The sequence below is a fragment of the Drosophila tropicalis genome, unplaced genomic scaffold (genome assembly GCF_018151085.1).
Source record: "Drosophila tropicalis isolate 14030-0801.00 unplaced genomic scaffold, ASM1815108v1 contig_845, whole genome shotgun sequence".
Lineage (NCBI taxonomy): Eukaryota > Metazoa > Arthropoda > Insecta > Diptera > Drosophilidae > Drosophila > Drosophila tropicalis.
The window spans coordinates 6,117,701-6,140,652 of record NW_027173338.1 but is presented as its reverse complement, the minus strand read 5'-3'; the positions used below and the strand labels follow the sequence as shown (position 1 = coordinate 6,140,652).

The following is a 22,952-nucleotide window of genomic DNA, read 5'->3' as shown; positions in this document are numbered from 1 at the left end:
AATTAAGAAGAATGGTATGTGATAAGCCGCATCACAGCCGCATCACAGCCGCTCTCTGAAATTGTTTATTGTTGTCCCACTAGTTCCGAGAAGAAGGCATTAAAATCTAAATTTAGTATAACTTGTATAACACAATTATTGGTAATCACAAGGTGCCATTTACTTCGACTACCTGTCGATGGATTAAAGAGTAAAAGGGCTCTTTGCCAAAATGTTGAGCCAATTCGATGCCAAGTTGCAGAAAAGAACAACGCCCTAATTGGCCGAAATGATCAGAAATTCTCCCGACTTTAACCCTTGCCACTTTTCTGTATTTCCATTATTAGAATTAGGAGGTCTTTGTGAGATGGCTTAAAGAAGTTAAAGCATTGTCGGTCTTCCTTGAATAGAGTGATGAAAAATAGTGTAAAATCTAACATTTAAGCCTACAACGAGCTAGCACATAGACTTTACCCCCCTAAAGTATGCAGAAAAGTATCTATATCTTTTCGGATCTCTTGTAACTTAAAAATTGCCTATAAATTATTTTACCCTAAGAGCATTTAAGTTCTAACCTAACTTATATTTCAGCCTTTCTCGATTCAAATACTAGTCAGATTTAAATATGTATTAAGTATGTACTTATTACTTCTTCTTTTTACTTTTTTGTTTTTGTATTTGTATGTCAAATATATATATATATGTATGTCAAATCTGAAAGTCAATTTGTATAAAATTTTAATATAATGCAGTTAGTTAGTTCTAGTAAAGTACTGTAAAGGTTGAATTTTATTTCTAAAATTTATTCGTGAACCCTTAATTAAATAGTAAATTGGACAGCTACTTAATCCTATGAAGGTGTAGTTTTTGAAATTCATTAAATAGAAAAACAAATTTTTTGCTCATTTTTTGAGCTTAAATATTAAATTAACACATTCTGTACAGACAAAAGCAAAAACTAAAAAAAAATACACTTTGAAATCACTTTTAGACAAGAGAAAGCAAAAAAAACTTAAAAATTTTATGTTTATTTAAAAAAATGTCAATCACACAATCCGGCATAGTAAAGAATTGGATCTGAACAAACTTTTCATATAATGAATTTCTAAAATGCTTAGTTTTTTCATCCGATTTCTGTAGTAAATTTAACTTACAAATTAAAAATATTGAGTGCTCAAACTAGAGAAACTTAACTGAAACTGGTCTAGTATAATTACGATTTAAACTTTCACGCGCCTAATAATTAATTTTAGTGTTGCCATCGCGTCGATTTCATTAAAAACTTCTGGCAACTCTGCGCATAACGTTTTTTCAAACATAATTTAAAGTTAAAAATAAAATTGTTTATAAATTACTAGAAAATTTATTATGAACTTGAAGGTTTAAAAAAAACTACCATTAATGAGAAAAGTTAGAGCAGAAGTTAGGACATTTGGTTTCTTTTGAAAGTCTTTCCAGTCGTTTTATACTATTTTTAGTTCAAGTTCAATTTAAAGTAGAAGTTGAGAAAATGATTAAATAACTGATGTCAAAAATGTATGAACCATTCTTTACATATATTTATTAAGTTATTATCTTGCGGACTTAGGTGTACAAACAGGATCGTATTTGTGTATGTATGTAAAATATAATAGTGATATATTTTGCAATAATTAAAACAAAATACACATACCTACCTACATATAAGACTACATAGTGAATTGTCTGTATGTTTCGGTTTAGGGCTCTTAAACTTATTAAAAAAACTATAAAGTAAACACATTGTTTTTTGTTTTTGTTAAAACTTAAAATATAAACTGAAATTATACAATTGTATGCCTACTCGGGCGGAGACGATTGTGGTTGCTGTTGCTGCTTCTCGAGCTGCGATAGCCTTAATAGTATTTGAGTTTGCTGCTCCACACATTTGGGGAAAAATGTTTGCATCAAGTTGAATTTACGCTCTTCGATTTCCAGGCGTTGACGTGAAATTTTTGTTTGCTCTTGCAATATGTTATTCTTTCGACGCACTTCCTCCATGTAGAGGGCTTCGAGAGAATCAGTAGAGGGAGGATTAACCGAACCAAAGGGTCGACCTCGTTTCCGGGGTGTTGGCATGGGCATACTGCCGCCAGATGGTGAGGGATTTGCTGTTGCATTGCCATTGGTGGCCACTGAAATTGTGTTATTCGTACTATTTATGTAGGCGACAGCTGTGATGGGCTGCTGACCCAAGGGAGGAGTGGAGCTGGATACTATCACATTGTTTGAATTGTGATTATTATAGGGAAAGGTTGCCTCATATGGAGTTTGGGTTTGAAATTGTTGTTGTTGTTGTTGCTGCTGCTGTTGTTGCTGTGGCGTCTGCAACTCAAGCAATTGACTGGGTTCGGCTGGTGAATACTGCTGTAATTGATCTTGAAATGGCATGGAACGTTCATAATCATCATCATATTCCTGTTTCACCTCATCATATTGATCTGTAAATAATTCGGTGCTAAAACCTAAACTATTGTTATTATTGTTGTTATTGTTAAGATGATTAAAATTATTTGCTGTTTCCGCTGTTGATGCTGTCGCTCCTGCTGCTTGAACCGCTGGTGTTGCTCCCTCAGCTGCGGCCAGATTCAACAGCTGCTGTCCCTGTATCTGGGACTGAGTCTGTGGCTGCATCGTCGGCTCAGGTGTCTGTCGCTCATCCTCTCTTGGCGGTGTCACATCCCGATTATTGAGCAATGCCGATGCCGGCAATGGTTCTGCATTCTTCGGTCTATGTAAATTTTTCAATATCTTATTGATTATATCATATTTTTTCCAACGTGTGGCATAGCTTGAGGGATCCGCTTGTATTTGTTTTTTAACCGATCTAAATTCGAGGTGATAATTATCAATTATAGTATTTGTGATCGTTTCCAGTAGACTTTGTTGACTTCTTACCTGAACTTGGCCCTTGTCTGATTCACCTTCATTTGTATCTCTTCGGGCTTTACATCCACTGCATATCTTTCTTTCAGTTCCTCGGCCCATTGTCCAAAGAATATTGTATTTTTGCCAGTTCTGGTCAATCTCCAATTGTCACGTCCCCATATCTCATAGAGACGCTCCTCCTCGCTGGGCATCCAATAGCGACGACCCTTCTCCTTGGCCTTGCCATCCATCATCGAGGTGGGCTCTATTGTTGCCCTGTTTATGTTACTGGAGGAGCCGCCAGAGGCAGAACCGCCGCTTCCACTTAAATTAAGTGTTTCGTATTCCATAAGTTTCTCAAAAGAACTTTTCAAGTTTGACAATTTCTTTCAATTTACCAGCAACAATTACACAATCAAAAAATTCATTAGACAACAAAGTCTTATTTTGCCAAAGAAGCCAAAAATTTTTGCATTTCTTTAGGTTTTTTTTTTATCAACAACAAGAAGTACATAGAATAGTGTGCGAAAATGCTCGCGGAAATATACCGAATCAGCTTAAAAATACTAAACTCGCGGGTGCGCAGGGTTGCTATCAGGTAAAAATAATGAAATAAAACATGGTTTAAAATTAACTTTAGATATTGAAATCTTTATATTTACATTTGAAATCATATGATAATTCATTTAATGAAAAATCCAATAAGTCTATACTCTTCTCGAATGATATACAAATAATAAATAATTTAATTCTGTTATTTGCTTTTACCTTGTTAGTATTTTTAGCCTGGCGCATTGGACATATGCTTAGTTGCGGTATTTTTTTTTTGGCATTTTTCGGCTTAGCCAATACGGTGCGCAGTCACGTAGCTCAAAACAAATTTTTGTTTGGTTAAAAAAAGACTTGAGCTCTGTAAACTATTGTTATTATAAAAATCTAAATGATATAATAACACAGAATGACGGCAAAACATTTGCGATTACGCTACTATACCTCATATGAGGAGGCGATACTGGTGTCATTGTGGCGCGAAAAAGTATCTGAGATAACTTCATACAAGGAGAATTTGCCCATTTTCCGGGAAATTTCGTTTGGTCTGCAGCAATATGGAATTAAATTGAATAAGCAGGAAGTGCGACGTCGCCTTAACAGTTATAAAAACAAATTCATGTAAGTTGAAATGAACTTCCTAGTAAAAACAAATTGCTAATGGCAGACTCTTAGAATCGAAAACGGACGCATATTGGCGGATAAGGAATACATATCGGATTGGCGTTTATATCCGTTGGTGGAATGTGTGCTTAATCCAACGGAACCCAGGCCCGATGTCTACCATCAGAAAAGAGTTTTGGCACAGGCGGAGACTAAAATACGACAAGAAATTCCAGATCTACGTCCATATGTGTTGGCACCCATGAATCATTTACGATTCAATCACGATCCCGATGGCTGTGCCTTTATAGAGAGAGAAAATGACGTAGATCTAAGTGCGAAACCTGAACCCATCTATTCATATCCCAGCGCACATGGTACACAATTTAAGACTGTTGAGCACATGGACGATGAGCATGATGAATGGCCAGCAAGACGACCTCCTTTGGCACTGGCCAATCGTAGTCTGGAGACAAATGCCACAGAGTTAGAGGCATCGCCATTTACTGTTCCCAATCATGCATCAATCGCAAGACGAGGACGCCGGCGCAGCATTATGCCACGAACTGGACTCATTACCCTGGCTCAAATTGAACGTTTGCGCAAGGAAAACGACGTGCTTGAGGAACAGAATGATTGCTATTTAGCCGATCTTAAAATGAGGGAACTTCAGTTAAAGGTTTTAGAGCAGAATTTCAAAATTTGGATTCAAGGACAGGAAACTGTTCTACAGAATCTTCAAAAGACTCCCGTTAATTAGTTATCACAAAAAGGCCATTCAATATTCTACATGTATATACTTATTATATAAGACAAATATTATATTTTTTTCTAACAAGATGAACCATGAATTTAATAGCTTTAATTTTCAACTGTTGTCGGTTTGATTTTTGAATCAATTTAGTTTCTTTTTTTCTAATTACTCAAGTTCCTTTTTTAGCATAAGGCATACAAACTTAGACTAAGTGACGACAATGTACAAATTGATTTACATTTAAGATGTATATATTTTTTTTAGTTTCTTTACACCCAAATAAAGCCAACATGGAATTCGGCTAACAGCAAGGATATTGACAATGTAAAGTCTAAAATGACTTGCCGCATTTAGTTAGTATAAAAACAAAAATTGTTAATTATTTGTTGGAGCTTTTGCAATTTTTATTGTTATTATCTAAAACAGGACTGACCTGATCAGTCAAAAAGCGCTTTAGTTGATGTTTTCTCGATTATGGAAGATAAAACTGAATTTAATCTTATTCCAAAAGGAATGAATCCTCGAGATGGAAAGATTTTCGTGAATTCAGATCTTTTCAGATCAGTTTGTTTAAGACTTTTAAGACTAATAGCTATTATAATAGATTTTAAACAACTCATATTTGAAAATTATTTCCATATCTCTCCTATCTCCATTTGGAGAAGTTATACATTTTATAATCTTTTTATTCAATAATAAGGAGTAATCAATTATAACTCTTTTAGGACAATATTTCCAAAAAAAAAAAAAAAAACCAAAAACCAATCTTTTATTTTTGTTAAAGGCTTGAAAGTTTAAATATTTCCTTTAACTCGAATCTTTTCACTGCCCTCTCATGGTCCTTTAAAGGAATCGCGGTTCGTGTTTCCATTCATATTGATGGGCGTGATAAAAACTCCAGCTGAGACTTGTTTGGAAAATGTTAACCGAAAGTCTCAGTTGGCATTAATTGGAAATTGTTAAATGGGTGGTTGGTTGGGTGGGTAAATTTTTTGCATGTAATTGCTTTAAATTACTCTTCGCATAAAAGGCAACAACACTTGAGGAAATAAAATGGTTTCCTTTTTTGTTTTAAGTACTTTACATTTGTGTTAATGACTCTGAGGGGTGGTGAGGAAAATATTGCGCAGCAATATGCCAAAATCGATTGATAAGAAATTCAGGACAAAGTGTGTAAAACTTTCCATTACTTTTTCAAATGAAAAGTCCAACCATTTCAGACAGTCTTCGTCATCGGCCTTATAATTATTTCTTCCTTCTGTTGTTTCTTCTCGAGAAATTTGCATGCCGTCAACTGATTGAGATGTTTAGCAACAATGATTGATTGCTTCTTGACAGATGGTGGACGAGGGGCGAAGAGAAAGGAAAAACTAATGATACATTCAACATGCCGCATCCACCTGTCCGTGTGGGTCGTCGTCAGCAAGTATTATGTCCAATTAGACATTGAGGAATTTGTGGCCATTTTGATTGATGTTGTAATTGTTCTTGGCTCTTGTGATTGCTCTTAGATAGTTGGAGTAAGGTGCAAACATCAGCAAAAACGTTTTACTAAATTGCTGCAAAAATTGCCAAGTTCCGGTTTCTAAAAGGAAAACAATAAAGTTCTACTTTGGCAAAAGATTGTTGTTTTTTTTTTTCAAAGAAGATAATATGAAAGCAGAAAATCCTTAGGTTACATCTGCATCTATAAACAAGTTTTTATTCAGGTAAATTATGTATATATTCAGTAAAATACTAGGTTGGCATTCAACAGAAAATATGAAGCAGATTGTTAAGCTTAGCTGGTTTAGATAATGACTCCATACTAATAACTCCACTATAATGAAAGATACTATGGCTAAAAAAAAAATGTTTATAGAACACATAAGTTTATACACAAATAGTTTTTCCGATTAACAAACAATTTCTGCCAACTTCAAAACTCGCGCCCCATCAGTTAAACGACATTATCGGAGCGAGCCTATCGGTTAATCAACATTATCGGAGCGAGCTTATCGACATTATCGGAGCAATACCTATCGTCGAGCATGTTCGTTCTAGTTCGAGTTCGACTCTTTTGTTCGATGTGATTTTTGTCTTTCATTGTTTTTGTTTGTCTTTGCGGCGAGTGGGCAAAAAGTTAGGGCGAATATTCATATTTTTAACGGCTTGGGCGAATTCGTCGGGCTGAGCGAATTGATTTCGCCATGTTGTTGTTTTTTGATGTTTTTTTTTATTGTTGTTTTAAATTTCGACGTGAGCGGACGTGTCGTCGCGTATTTTCGATTTTGAATAAGAAGAAGCAACGTTAAACAAATTGTAATATTGCTAATGAAACAAAAATTGCATTAGTAAACAGAAATCAAAAGGTGTGTCTCTGTTTGTGTGTGTATTGATAAAAAACAAAACAATCAATTCAATGAAGAAATAAGTTAAGAAATTCTGCAAAGCGACAGCACAACAACAACAACAAAACAAGTGTAAAAGCGTGGACTTGTGCATGTGCTTGTAAATTGTGTCGGTGTCGGTGTATGTGTCTGTGGTTGTGTGTTTATTTGTTTGTTTGCATTTTCGTTTCTTTTTTTTTGTTTTGCATTCCGTCTCTGTGTGCGTGTGTGTGTGTGTGTCTTTGATCCCATTCAATTAGCCAAAAAAATTCCAATTAGACATTGTTGTTATTGCCGCATGGCCAAAAAATCAGCTGGCTTGCCTTCCATCTCGCTCCCACTTCTTCCCGGCCCTTACTTTGTTGTTTCTGCTTGCTTTTTTTGAAGCTTTTTAAGCTGTTGTTTTTTTACAAAGTCAAACCAAAAATAGAAAAAAACCCGTTTCTAATACATTTCTTCTCCATCTTCATTTCATCAACATATTCTTCTCCCCTTTCTCATCATCTTTCTACTTCTTTCTCATTCATAGAAAACGCAAAGCAAAAAAAAAAAAAAAATATTACATCAAATAACATAAAATCAAAGTAAATCTAAACCACAAATACAAATTATTTGAAACAACAACAAACAAACGAAAGCAAATATCAAAGAAAAGAGAGAAAAAATACAAATTTGTATCCCCCCCAAACGGCCTCTTTGGCCATTCAACGAAAATTGTTGCATCGTGTTTTGTGATGTAAGTTTTTATTAAAATTTTACATTTTATATACAATATACATATGTACATACATATAACTGCCTATAACTATTTATATACCCTTCTTGAGAAGGTATATTGTTTTGATTATAAAGTAGAGGAAATCGATGTTTATTTTTTCCATTTCAAAACTTCTTTTTTATCCCCCAAAGTTGTCGTGAAAACCTAAGTTTATTTAAAAATTTGTATATTGTTTTTTATTTTTATAGTATAACTATTTTTACATACTTATTTAAGTTCATGTACTAAACAGTTTGCTTTTATCTTGTCTTTCGTCGACATTCTTGAGTTTTATAAAACCCTTTTTGGCCATACACACACATATGTATATGTTATTTTTCTTAGGCTTTGACTACCTATATACATATAGTAAATTTGTGGCAATAGAAATTGATAGCTGTTTGAATTTATCTCCTTGAATATATTTCAATTCCTTAAATTTTTATTCAATGTTTCATTTCCCATTTGAAAATGATTTGAAAAAGCTATCTGTCTCGATTATTTTACTTCTGTTTTGGTTGTCCTGCTCAAAAAATACAAACATTTTCCATTGTACCTAATCAACCATGAGTCCGATTCATATCATTTTACCAAAACCAAATTCCAAATCGAATTCTTCATCAAAAATATCGTTAGCCTATCTCGTGACGTTTCCAAAGTCTATAAAGATAAACAAACTGATTCACAAACATAACTTGATTAGTTGTAGATAATGTTTAAAGTATTCAGCACATTTCCACGTTGCAAACAGATCTGATAATTCAACTGTTGCGATATTGTATATAGAATAAATTCTTACTTCTGGTTATCAGAAAATGACAATGAAAGCAAATCCAATAAATACCTTCTACATCGAGTTATTTTGAATGATAATTTAGGCTAATCATATCATATTCTTCGATTGAAACTTCTTGATTTTGGCAGATTGTTAAAATAATTATATTCCATTGGACAAGGCTTACTCGGAAAGAGCATACACACTGCGACTAGGCCTAAATGAGATGAATTCTCTCGTTTTATACATTTTTTTGTTCAATTTATTCATTATTGTTACTCTTAATGTTGGTTTCTTTCACTATTTCCGCTTCGTGAATAGCTCTTTATCGCTTAAATTTTTTCCTTTCTTTCTTTTTTATTTTTTTGCCCCCTCAACAAATAACAATTTTATTTTGTATTATGATAAGTGTTCGGATTTCGATTTCAATTCAAGTTTGGCCCGTCGCTTTACACTCTTGTTAAAAAAAAAAAAAACCTTGCTCATTGTCGAGAAATTGTAATTATTGAAGCAGGACAACAATGGCACAAATTATGTAAAAAATTTAACAATTAATCCAGTGAAATGCGAAATAAAAATAACAGATGAATAAAATTAATTTTGTTAAATAGTGAGAAATATTGTTGAATGATTTTATGGGCAATTTCGCTAACCAAAAAGTGATTATAATGGAATTTAAATATTGTAATCGCTTGAATAAACTTGAATTTGCAGTAAATTTTACGGAAACAGAAGTTTTAAAAAGAAAACAAGCATCAAATGGCTTCATAATTTAAGGTTAAAAAGCAAGGCCATTCAAAAAGTAATGTTCGAGATAATAGAGAATCTATCATTGGGACAAGATATTTCAGAATGAGTAATTGCGACAATTTAAACCTAGAAAATAAGATTTAATACCCACGAAATATAAATATTATTTACTCCCGTTGGGTAAATGAGTTGCTATGCGTTTTCACTTTTCTAATCTGTGGTAGACTTTTTGTAGAGGGTGGAGTGGTATATATAAATGACGCCAAGATCTATGTCTTTCATTTACTCTTCTTTCTGACTGTATTTAGATTATTCATTCAATATTTCTGTGGATTATAGCTCTGTTTTACCTAGTGATCGGTTCAGAGTCGTTCTATCAATCATAAACATTTTTTTATACCATTTATAACATGACACTCTTAAAGACAAGACACTTGCAAATTGCAACAACAGTTAGCTTTAACAAAAATTGCAATATCAGCGCGACATAATTGTAGTTATTATTTATATTGGTTATTCACAGTAATTGAATATAGCAAACGTTGCTCCCAATTATAGCAAGCGCCATATAGTTTTTGCCACACCCTGTGTACGCAGAGAGAAAGTCATATATAGATGGATAGTGGGGTTTGTTAGAGTCTTTGAAGACAATTTTCTGTCATCGCTTAACACCCTAGAATTCATAATTTGTATCGTATTCTAGAACTTGGCTTAAATTTAAGTTTAAAGTCAATTAAAGCATTCATATATTCTTTACTTGTTTTTTGAGGGTCCTTTTGAATACCTTGACTTAATTTGATAACAATTGATTTCAACAGTTCCTAATAAAAGTTTCTCTCTAACAACAATTTCAACGCATAGTAAAGTAAGATATTACTTGAGTTAAATTTTGAATAGGCAAACGAGTAATGTTATTTTTTCTAAGATAACTTTTAGTCGAATTCTAATAATTTTTTTTAATTTTTCTAGAGTGCGTAATAGTTGATAATCGATATTCGTAGAAAGCAAAACTTTATGAGCGTCATATAACGCCAACGATAACTGAAGAGTTGATAACCAAAGTAGAAGTGAAAATTGGATCAACGTTGCGTTTCTTGACCTCGGACAAATATCCAACAAAAGTCCCTAACAATTGAGTTATCAGTGAATTCGCCATAAAATGATTATTCCATTTATTATGTGTCGTGGCTAAATTCACAATCCGATAAGGGGTATTAAAAATATTAGTAATTTCTTTTTGAAGAAGAATATTATAAATTCCCATCATCATATGACTCAATTAAGAGTAAAGAATATATAAAAGATCAACAGGTTTCGTCATCAGTTATGCAATTTTTCTAAAACAAATAAAAAGATCAAGAAAAATAAAATGCTAAATCATTTGCGATTTGCTTGTATTCTTTTATCAATTGTTTTACTAATTCCCACATTAGTCTTTTTTTTTTTGAAACGAAAACATTTGTTAACACATCAAAAATGTGTTTTAAATAATTTTTTAATAAGCTCATTAATACGTCTCACAAATGCCACATAAATCTTCTACACAAATATTGTCAAACCACAAATAACATACATAAACACATATGTATATTTATATGTATTTAGATATGTTTCTATATAGACAAGTTGGTACTTTCATTCGGGGTCTACCTAAATATTAATTTATGCCATGCGTCACTTAAAAATAGACTCTGACATGCTGTGGGCGGAGAGAATAAGAAAAATTAAGTGAAGAAATTCCATTGGGAATTTGTTGATGATGATGATGGCATAATAACCCATCATTCATATCATTTAAGTGGGAATGTATAGATACCTTTCAGTGTCTGCTTTCTTAACAGCCAATTTAAGTTTGCTGCTTGATAAAGCGGTCAATGAGTCAAATTTTTTAGCGGTTTAAAATGTTATAAGTAATAAAATTATAAAATTTTTCGAGTTAACGGAACAATCTATTTATTTATACCAAAAAAAGAAACAATTTTTATATCAGAATGGAATTTCTTAATCCCAAAGCATTTTTTCATAACACTTCTCAGTTTTGTTAATTATTTAAAAAAATACTTTCTGTTTAGCACAAAGAAAGAATTTCGGCATTAGACCATTAGCATTAGAAGCCTCTAAAGGACAATTAAAAAGGAAAATAGATAGTTCTCATAACAAAAGATGGAACATGTATAATCTCATTGACACGAAATACATCCTAACATATTCTGTAAATACAGTGTAACACCTTCTCAATCTGTTTGAATTCTCAGTTGTAGACAATTAAATTTAATCAGCATGTCTCACAGCTGTATGTATAATTAGAATAAACAAACGCTTAAATGTTAATTCCCAAGTTAAATACCCTTTACAAGTAATTGAAAAATATAATTATAAAAACAAGTGTGATCTATTTTAAGAATCAGCTAAACTAAATTGTTCATTGGAATATACATTTTGTTGAGATGACGGTGTCAAATATTTGTCTAGCACGTGAGTAAACCCAAACAAATAGATGAAACAGACAGACAGACAGACAGATAGACGCCCGGGAGTCAGTTGTATGTATGGATGTCGTTTCCAGATAAGAGCAACAGCGACCACCAGCAACAGCCAACAATGAAACATACGAAAAACGTCATGAATGGAGTGAAATGGAATGGATGGCAACGCAGTGCGTGAAAAGATTATATGGGGAGGCTGCGGCGATAAGCCTGACATAATTCTTAGTTTAACCAAGATAAATTTAAACAACGCCTAAAAACGGAAGTACACATTGTGACCATGTTGCTGATGGCTCTATAACTGTATGGCTGGATTATTGGGATTCCAATCTTTTGTGGTGGCCTTGCTCCTGTGAGTAAGAAAGAATGAGAGACGATAAAACTCAAGAGATGAAGAGAAACTTAAATTCAAAATTCTTACTTATGCTATAATTGGCAAATTAATTATTTATGCGGAAAAATGACTTTTGAGTAGGCAATAGCAATTAATTAATATTATACAGTCAAGTTATTTTCTATATATACATACGTACATGTATCTCTCTCTCTCACCTCACGCCCCTTGACCCATTTTGGTGTATAAAAAAGTTGCCAGGTTACTTTTGAAGTTGAAACTGACATAACATATTTACATTGCATTTACATTCATCTACACATAATTTGTTTGTATAAATGCAAAGGCAGCAATACCAACAACAACTAGTAACGTCATGGCAACAACAACAACAACAAAGATAAAGAACATTTATCATAAAACAAACGCGTGACGTAGAGCAACTTGCCAGTTAAAGTTTGTGGGGTTGTGAGGGGTCAGGTCAAACAGGGGATCAAAAGAAACAAGGAGCAAGTTTTGCTCTTGCAGCATTAATTTGAATTATGTCTCTTGGTTACGTGCATAATTATAAAAAAAATAATTGTAAACCAAGTAGAAAATGCCTAAATCGAAATCATTATCAAAACCATAAACAAATAGTTTATTTTATAGGCTTTAGATAAGGCCACAAAATAACACAATTTAAGCAATGTTTTAGTCAATAGATAAGAGGTAGTTTCTGCAGAAAAGTTTCTAATTCTAAAACTAGGTGAAACAATTAAAATAAACAACACTTTGTCGGTCCCTGAAGGTTAACTTTACTAATAGATAAAAAAAAATCGATAAGTAAATCTCATAAAAACCCCGAAAAATATTACTCAGCGAGTTTGACTGTAATTTTGTTGTTCCCTTAATTTATTCACCTAATTTACTTTTCCCTTTTTAGTCTTCTATTATTATGTACAACTTTTCCGAAGCTTTTCACAATGACTTTCAAAAAAAAAAAGACGAAGAAAAATAATAATAATGAGAAACCAAACCTTTCGTTCGATTAATGACCCAACCCAACCTCAAACAGCGAAATAAAAGAGAAATAAGAAGAATTTGCAGATAAACTCCCACCCAAAAGTCACATTTAACCTTGACACAATTAATTAAAAACAAAACTTTTGGCAGGGGCAAAAATATATTTTATAAATTGGCGTTAACAATGCACTTTACACTTGAATTAATCAAGGGATGCCAATATTTTAGGACCCTTCTCTTTTATTTCTGTTTTGAAATATGTAAATGAAGTTCAAGATGTTGACTACCCCTGCCGAGTGCTCCTTCTGTCGTATTAGTTTACCGTTTTTGGTTTTCCCTTCTTTCCTTCGTCCTTCATTTTGTGGTTAACCACAAATAAGCATTTTGTGCATTTTGTTTTCGTTTCGTTTCGTTTGCTTTTACACGTTTTCTAACCCAAACTCAGCCATTTGTAAAAAGTTTAACTTGGTCAAAAAGTGCCTTAGATTGTGGGAGGGTAGGGAAAAAACACAGGAGCGGTTCCAGTATGCTAGCTTGACTGTTAATAGTAGAAATAATATTGCAAAATCATTGTAAATTCTCTACAAATTAATTTATTTATAAATGTTGCAAACATGTTTTTAAATATAATCCATAAATAGATAACCCTGACTCAAATATATATTTTTAATAAAGTTAAATTTATTTAGACTTTGACTAAGGGTTAAAATAGATTTCATATTATTTAATTAAACTTTTGAAACTGTTTTTAAATGCAGTCAACAATTATTAAAGCTCTTTCTAAACATTTACCCTGTGATTGAACCGCTCCTGTTTATGGTTTTAGTCCTGCTTGGTCAGCCATCAATATCTTTTTTGTTTGGTTTTCGTTTCTTGGTTCCCTATTTTCATTCGCAATTTTTTTTGTTTTTCTGCTTTGTGTTTGCCTTTTCCATAAAAATATTCACACTTTGCTGACTTTTTATAGCTTATCCTAGACATTGACTTTTGCTGACGTTTCACTGGGTGACGGATGGGGTCGGGGCGGGGACAGAGTGCAGAGCGGTGAGGCGCAAATCCTTTTAATTTATTAAATTTTGGTGTAATGCACTTGACTTTTTCAATGTAGAGGATTCCAGAATATTTATGTATGGATACACATAAATTTTCCAACGTTATTAGGTGTACATTTGATTATGGTGGCTTGTAGGAGGAGGGAAGGTTGAGGAGATGTTACCTCCGGCTGGGGAGGAGACGTCATGACAACAGAAAATGTTGCCGTTGCTTCGTCCTTTTCATTTTTTTTTTTTTTTTTTGTTTTTACCTTTTCTAACAATTAGGCACGCAAATGCGAATGCCAAGGGACAGGTGCGTCGTCGTCGTCGTTGACGTTGGCGGAGTCTTTCTCTCTTGTGTGTGCTGACACCTTTTGCCTTAATCGGGTGAGTGAAGGGGGCGTGGCCAGAGGGCATGTCATACATATATGTGCCCTGTCATCGCTGACACATGTGTGAGTGAGTATGTGTGTGTGTGTGTGTGCCTAGGTGTGGGTGTGTAACAGAGGGTTTATGCTTAACGGTTGATTGAATTGAAATGGGCAAAATTTTATATACACATATATCAGTTGAACCCTGAGGTGAGGCTTACCAAAGGTCTCTGTCTCTGTGTAGAATTTGGGAATGGCTATTTTGAATAAAAATTTCATTGTTTAACAATTCATATACCAAAATTAAATAATATAAACAATTTGGATTTACAGACGTACATACTTCTTGGTAAATGGAATATTTTTTGCGTTTAAAAATATGCAAACAGAAAGATAACACGTTGTTTGTTAGCGGAAATTTCCTAAATTTTACCCCAGTTATAAAGCCCATAGGGTATAAAAGGGTATATCTAATTTGTAAAGAAGTTTACTTACCTAAAGATGAAAAGATTTTAAAGTCAGCGTGTTAATTTTTAATAAAGTTTTAAAGAAACTTGCCAATTTCAATTCAATTCATTATTTGCTTTATTGCTCTTTGATAGTACAATGTTCTTAAAGCTATATGTGATAGGGAGATTTTACAGAGTTATAGCGTTTGCTTTTCAGCTGAGAAATTTTATATACATAGTTATACAGTTTGATGGGTGATAATATAATATGGCAAGGAAAAATGAGCGAAAACCTTTAATATATGCCTTAAATACGAACTTAAGCTAAGTGACTGGGACTAAGGTGACTAAACTAAGATTTAGCGGCTTAGTGCCAGTGGCTACCAATTGCCAATTTGATGCCAATTAATTTAAAATATTATTATTGTTAAAAGCACTTCAAGATAGTCTACATTCTTGGAAAAATTTGAGTTTTGGGGAATTCTCTGAAATATAAATAAAAAACCTTGGGTAAATCTCAGGTCACAAAGATTTCTGGGGGGATCTTACTTTAAACCAACATCAACAACTTTTATTAACGTCTGTGCCAATGAATGATAACATGCAAATAAAAGGTGTAATATATTATTTTCTGTGAGAATTGCTTTAAGTAGTAAACACAAATTTGGCATGAAACAACAAAAGCGTATAAAAAAAAAAAAAAAAAGACAAATTAAGGTTTCAAGTTTGTTTCCATACTCGAAATAGCGAAAATGACAAGATTAGATGTATGTACATATGTATATATAAATAGAAATAACAATAAATATAGTGGGCTATTATTTATCGGATACATAGACAAGATCACCTTGATCCAATGATCAAAAAGTACAATTACTTAAGTTGTTAAATAATTTGTCTATCTTAAAGCATTTCGTAATATCATAAAATAACTTCAAATTGTTGTAGAGTACATTTTTTTGAATCCACCAATAAATAAATTAGATAAATCACTGATAATAATTACTGTTCAACTTTGGTTTTAACCCAAATTCTTAACATTCATCTAAGGCCAAGTTGAAAATTTTCAAACAGTTCATATTCAAATTTTGTAATGAACTTCACAAATTTGTAAATTTGTGTACTACGACATACTTTTGAAACATTCCTTAGCAAAATTCATTTACATTTACAAAGAAAAGTTCTAATTAGCTTTAAGCATTCAAGAATTTAGCAAAGTATTACTTAAAATACTATTTAAATGAAATTCGAAATTGAATTTTAATTAGTTCAAAAATCACTTAAAGTCATTAAGATGACTAATTGTTCTTTCATTTCCACCAAACCATTTAATTTATCTGTCGATATAGCAAAAATCAGTAGTCAATGATTCCGTTGAACTTGAATAACTGAACTCTCTGCATCGGTTCAATAACCCAACCAACAAAAACATTAGTCCCCAAGCGGTGACTAATTTCTGAGAGATATTTAAAACCAGATTCATTGACAGAAGCATCCACGTTCTCTCTTTTTTCATTATCCGACAGCCCTCTGGGGGCTTTAAATTTTTATTGTTATTGCGCCGACGACGACGTCAATGAGAAATAATAATATAAAACTACTGTATAAATTAAAGCATATTGCGACTATATTGCTAAGATAAATTTACCCTATTGCCTCATTAGAATCGTCGTAATATATGCAAAGCTACAAATTTGATTTGGCATAGAGAACTTGCAAAAAACAAAATGAGATTCAAAACGTGCACTATATATTACATTTCTCTTAGTTTAGTTTCGCTTGGTATGAATTACCTCTTAAGGTAAAAAAAAGAAAATAAATATCTTCAGTATATCAAATGTATAAAAACATAAGTGGCGCTATTCCATTAACTGGCATACTGCTCATTCCCTGACTTAAGAGCTATCAATATACATACATCACGCAACTAAAAATTTGATGTAATAGTTTGCATTAAGACCAACACTCTGACAGGTAAACGGATATGGCTACAAGAATTTAGGTCGTTATGTTGAATCACGTGTATGTAGATAAAGTTGAACAAAGTTCTGGTGGAAATTAATAAAAGTCCATAAAAGAAACTTTCCTCAATTACCTTGGTTTAAGATACTTTCAACTGAGCAGAGATGAATTAAAATTAGTTTGTAATTTTCTTTCTTATCCTTCCGTCTCTTTATTTCTATTATTCTTTAATTTCAAACATTCATCAAAAGTTTCTACCACACGCATGCAAAAAAGGAAAAAACCTCAAAAAAAAGGAGGCAATATGAGAAAAAAACAGAAGAATAAAACTTTAATTTGAAACGTGCTGGTTGCCTTGTTCACACGACAACTTTCCATCTCTCTTTCCCTTTTTTGCATGGTAGAGCACCATCCAACTCCCACACAACTAACTATGAACAAATTGACTTCCGTTTTTGGCCCTCCAGATTGCATTTCTTGCTCTGCAATTTGTTTTCCGGCCTCGATTCTTTTCTTGTTTTTGCTAATTATGTTTATGGCCAAAAATCGTTCGATAAAGTTTTTCCCTCACAATGTCACGTAAGACTGTTGAAAAGTAATTATGATAATGGACCAAAACTTAAGACTTCTTTTGCCCTGATTATTTGCGGATTTTGGCTTGAGTTTCTGTCTTGTATTAATTAAGGAATAGGATTTCCATTCAACAACAAAATCGACATATTTTATTGATTTGTTCATATTGGAAAACGAAATAAATTTGACTCAAACGAAAAATGTTTTCTATGAAAAGCTTTTAGTTTCTTTAATTCAATTATATGTAATTATATTTAAAAGTTAAATGCATTACAATAAACATTTTGTTTGCTTATGCTTTTCTTTTCAAGAGCCTGTTAATGCACTATATGAAATTAAGCCAATATTTTTTTCTTATTGATTGCAGACAACAAAATTGCAATTACCAAAATTATTTGGGCTTCGGATACTTAACTAGCTATCAATATAAAGGTAAGTACTGTAATGATGTAATTGCAATTGTCTTATAGATAAGATATGAATGCCTACGCCATCGATGTCATTAATCAATTATTTGTTGCAAAATCGAATGTGCCAATCAATTAATATCTTAATTACCCTCAAGTTGTCATTTATTGCCCACTTTTGGGGCGCTTAAAGTGTTGAAATTACATCCAAAAAGCATACACACAATTAATCTTTGCAGCACTTTGGCAAACGCTTCATGGCTTTTCTTTTATTTTTTTGCTTCTTTTTTCTTGTTGTAATTAATATGCAAATGAAGAAAACAAAAACCCAGACAATGCTTCAGAGTTGCCTGTCGTCTGCCTTTTCTTTCCCTGCCTGTCTGACTGACGACGTCAAAAACATTTCCTTAAATCATTGGGTTAAGTGCGTTAAAGTTGCCTACTTGATATGCAAAAGGGGGGATCAGCCGGTCGCTCGCCTCACAAAAGGAGTCCCTACAGACAGTTGTTTGTTTTGTTAAAAGTATTAAACTCAATTGAACTTTTCAGTCGAGTCCAAAGTCCAGGCTGAAAAGTTTTCTATACTATCTTGAGATGGAGGCAAATGATTCCCTTTAGCCACAATTGAATTGTTTTTAATTGTGACCGAATGTTTTAAGAAAGAGTAAGCACCATTAAATAAGTAACTTAGTGTATATTCCTTGCCCAAATTCAGAATAGCCAAGTTGGATGTTTAAGAAAATGTATCGATATTTAATTGTGTGGAAGTCTTTACAATGTTTCCAACTAAATAATTTTGGGCTAAAATATTAAGTTATTTATAAGTATAAGATTTATTTGTATAAGAAATTAATGTATTAAACAGTTTTCCTTGGAACTTATGCTGTTTGTTTCTTTGCCTGGGGTAAACACTTTCAATATTGGCAATCTGTTTCTCTTTAAAAGAAAAACATCTGGGAAACTTAGCTGCTGATCAACTTTTGCTGACAGCTCGCAATTGTTTCAAAAACCCCGATGAGAGGGTCATTAACGAATTAGCTAATTTATGACTATTCCTTCAATTACATCTTTATTTTCAAGCTAATTAAGCCACCATGGGGCCTGGGGAGATCCTTAAACCAAAAAAGAGATCTCGTGCAACTAGAAAAATTGTTAGTATTAGTTCAAAAACTGTTCACTTACTGTTGTCTTGTGGCTACTGCGGTCAAACAGCAGGGTGCTAATGATCCAAGGAGTAGTAACACTTTGAGCCAAATAAAACACCAAAGAAGTTTGTGTATTGGTCTTAATATCTTTAATTTATTTTTGTGATAGGCGCAGTGTGCAAAGGTTTTGTTAAGTCTTTTGTGGTCAATAGCGTATTTCTTGTAAAAATTAAATTAAAAATCGTTTTCCATTTAATTTCTAAAGCACGTGCCTGTTACTATGAGCAGCCATTTGTGTATGGTCGAAACTATATATTATATATAGTTTGGCAATCTTCCAAGTGGCAAATGCCATCGATGCAGTCTCCGTTTAGACCAGCAGTTGCCCGAGCAACTGATGAGCTGACTCTGAGAGGAGCCACTCAAACTTGACATGAGCCAGCTAGCTGGCCTCTCATATGAGTGTGAGTGACTCAAGGCCGAGTCAGCCACAGAGCCTGCCAGCTTAACAGCCACTAGAGCACACACACACACACGCACACTAACGAGAAAGAGACACAATTGCCATCCTTTTCCTTGGCTAAGTTTGAGGTTAAGGCTGAGTATCCTTTTAAATGAATTAGTGCAAAATACATTATAATTTTTAGCTGCATGCGCGTTTTTGTTGATTACTTAAAAGCTTTCCAAAAGACCGAACGAGAGCTGGGACTCAAAGTGGCTTTGTGGCTTTACCAAATCGATAGATAGTTGAGCATAGAATAAAATAGATTGTGCTTTTTATTGCATTGCCAGTGTGTCTATTCCAGATGAAGAGAAAACTTTGCCTCCAAGTCTATTTCGTTTTGTTAACTCTAATTGAATGACAGGCTGCAAATATGAGTTTGTGTACTAAAAAGCCTTTGGCAATTCGAAAATTAATTGAGTATGTAGAATGTTCTTGATAGCTTGAAGCAAAATCAATTATTTTTATTAGTATCGATATCTTCAGAACTAAACAAAACATACATACATTTTTTGATCTTTCAAGTAGACCAAAAACTAATTAAACTACACTTCTCAAAGAAGTTCATTTGAACTAATTCGATTTCTTTATCATTTCTAAAGACAATTTATATTGAAAAATTTAAAGACATTTAAATTTAATTCTTTTCTCTATCTTACATTGTTATGGCAACTTTAAAACTTTTCTCTTTTTTTCTACCGAATCAAAACATATCTGCAACACAGAACAACATTATGACAATCGATTGAAGCCGATTTCAGCCTTCAAGGCCCAAACCATTTCTCGTCGTGACTGTTTATCTAGTAGGAATGGAAAGCCCGAAACTCAATTTATAAAAGGCCAGCAGAAAAAAGTTTTCGTCCTCTTCCCCCTCCCCAAAAAATAAACAAAATTTAATGAATGCATTTTTGGGCTAAGTAGATAAGCTTTGAGGTCCTCTTGTTGCTTGGTTTTTCTTTGTCCTTTTGCTGTCCTCCTTTTGAATTGCGTTTTTAGAAGTATGCCAACATATTTAAGTTACTTGAAGCGCTCATAAGTACCGACAAATTGCCGTTCATACACAAAAAGAAAATTGTGAAAACTACCTACACTTTTCCATTCACTTGTCTTAAACTAGGAGAATGAGGCGATGGGGGAGGAAAAAAAACTCATTAAAACTTTTGACCAAAAATCCTGCTCACATGTCCAGGAAAACCGCCTTAGCATATGCTACAAAATAGACAGACAATATGACAGAGCATTTAAAAATTGCAGTCAAAAAACTTGGAAAGAGAGAAAAATAAGTGAAAAGTCGGCTAAAAGTGAAAAGACAGTGAGTGAAGAAAAACAGAAAACTCTCTGCCTCATGTTTTCCGTCATTTTGCCTCCTTTTTTTCGGGAGACGTGGTGGGTGCGTATACGTAATGAAAATAAATGTGCATGTGTAATTTATGCGCGCCTTTTGCGCCTTTTGCGCCCAGCGCGACAAAAATCGTTAAGAAAACTACTGCAGAAAAATGAAAAAGTTTTCTTCTTTAGCTGCAGTATCAAAAAAAAACTTGCTTCTTGTTATTATATACATACATATGTACATATATACCCTATCAAGGCGAGTGCTTTTATTTTCACAAGATGTTTGCAACGATAGCTTGAATTTTGCTAAGCCATTCGAAAAGGGTATAGAAGATTCGTTTAAAAATTTATCTTAGCCTTTGGGTAGTTATTTTAATTTATGCCCCTAAAGGAAACAAGGAGAGTAAGCAAAGTTTAGAAATAAAGAGATTCATTCTCGGTGAAAGAGGCCACACAACAAACATATAAATTTCTGCAGGTGCTTTGAGAGGAAAAAAGGAACTGCAAACTACAAGTATTAGCCCTGGCCCAGTCCTTGACCAAAAAATAAAGAGCTTAAACAAACACTACGTTTAGCTCTGGAATGAAATGAAAATTTTCATTTATAAATGAAATCTACACAGGAGATGTGGGAAATTGCAGGAATTTCCTATATTAATTTTCAAAGTCCTTCCTGTCTTTTCTCTCTCTGTGTTTTTATTTTGCTTTTTCCAATCAGTTGCAATTTCACCTTTCATCCTGTGGGCTCTACTTCACTTTTTTTTTCCAATCATTACAATTGCAAGCCATCGAAGAAGCAAAAACTAAAAGAAAAAAATTTTAAAAAAAAAAAATCCGTTCAATTACTAAAAACGTTGCCAGCCAAAAGCAAACAAGAACAAGAAAAAGAGAAAAGAAAACACACAAAATATTCAACTACAATGATAACAAAGGATAAAACATCCAAACCAGAGATGAGGGCACAGACTCGGCATTGTCTGTGGGTACAGCCTGGTTAGAATGATGATTTGACCAAAATAAAAGAGAAACACATAGGGGCAAACTGAAGCCGAGGAAGAGAAGTCTGCACCGCAGGCGAAAAGTGCTGGGAAATTGAGAAAATGATTAAGAGCGAAAACGGATGGGACTCATAACTAAAGTTGAAAAGTCACCTAAAGGTACTTTGTCTTCTCTTAGTAATATTTCAAGGTGTTTTCTTTAGGTTGAAATTGTACGACAAAAAATGTTTTAAATGTTTAAAAGCTATTCAGAAATACTCATTAATTGTCTTTATTCTTTATGCTTTACTTGATGTAGGAATTTAAAAAACCTTTTTTGGCTTGTAGAATTGCTTTTCGCATTGTCGGGTAGATACTCACTCTTTACCTGCCTCAAAAATTCACATGATGAAATAAAAAACTGAACGATCGAGTGCAGTCGTGACGACTCATAAAGTGCATGAAAGGATTATTATATAAATCAATTTTATTTCCCCACATGCCATGAATATTCACATGATCAGAACTTTGATTTTATTATATCTAACTCTATGTAACTGAGCGATAAAGTGCTCTTGTAATGGCACATTGAGTGCATCACACGGTTTATTCGTATTTTATGAATCACTTTTATTAGGTATATAATTACATGCCACATGATCATAATGACTAACAAAAAAGAACTTTGAATTTCTGTTTATCGATGTAATGATATACAAATAACTCAACAGCAAAGTGCACTCGTGATGAAAGGAAAAGTACAGCAAAGGAGTATCACTAAACCAAATTATATCACAACCATTACACATTTCTAATGAGTAACAGTGCAAGTACTTTTACGAGGAAACGAAAGCACTTTTTACTACATTATAGAAAACTCTATATGAATTGGATACTTATCAAACCGTTTTTTTCGGCACTTAATATTAACAATAACAATATAAATAAACAAG

At 33.2% G+C, this 22,952-nt stretch overlaps 3 protein-coding genes across 5 annotated transcripts in view; 2 read left to right on the top strand and 1 right to left on the bottom strand.

Annotated features, from left to right (window-relative positions):
- Window positions 1-1,507: 1,507 nt before the first annotated feature.
- On the bottom strand, window positions 1,508-3,369 carry LOC137580507 (probable serine/threonine-protein kinase mps1). The gene is made up of 2 exons (XM_068294574.1): window positions 2,896-3,369; window positions 1,508-2,824 (listed from the first exon to the last, which is right to left on the bottom strand). Exons 1-2 carry the CDS (start codon window positions 3,213-3,215, stop codon window positions 1,798-1,800), a joined length of 1,347 nt encoding a protein of 448 aa, XP_068150675.1. The 5' UTR covers window positions 3,216-3,369; the 3' UTR covers window positions 1,508-1,797.
- A 353-nt stretch (window positions 3,370-3,722) lies between these two features.
- On the top strand, window positions 3,723-5,082 carry LOC137580934 (uncharacterized). The gene is made up of 2 exons (XM_068295083.1): window positions 3,723-4,035; window positions 4,090-5,082. The coding sequence occupies exons 1-2, from the start codon at window positions 3,824-3,826 to the stop codon at window positions 4,775-4,777; spliced, it is 900 nt and encodes a 299-aa protein (XP_068151184.1). The 5' UTR covers window positions 3,723-3,823; the 3' UTR covers window positions 4,778-5,082.
- A 1,919-nt stretch (window positions 5,083-7,001) lies between these two features.
- The window catches only part of LOC137580561 (beta-1,4-glucuronyltransferase 1), a 69,325-nt gene continuing 53,374 nt past the window's right edge, over window positions 7,002-22,952 (top strand). For 2 of the 3 annotated variants that reach the window (XM_068294654.1, XM_068294652.1), the window contains exons 1-3: window positions 7,002-7,122; window positions 7,670-7,876; window positions 18,004-18,068. The gene's annotated coding sequence lies outside the window, so the exon portion shown is untranslated. The remainder of the gene's footprint in view (window positions 7,123-7,669; window positions 7,877-18,003; window positions 18,069-22,952) is intronic. The other variant, XM_068294653.1, reaches the window with a different exon arrangement.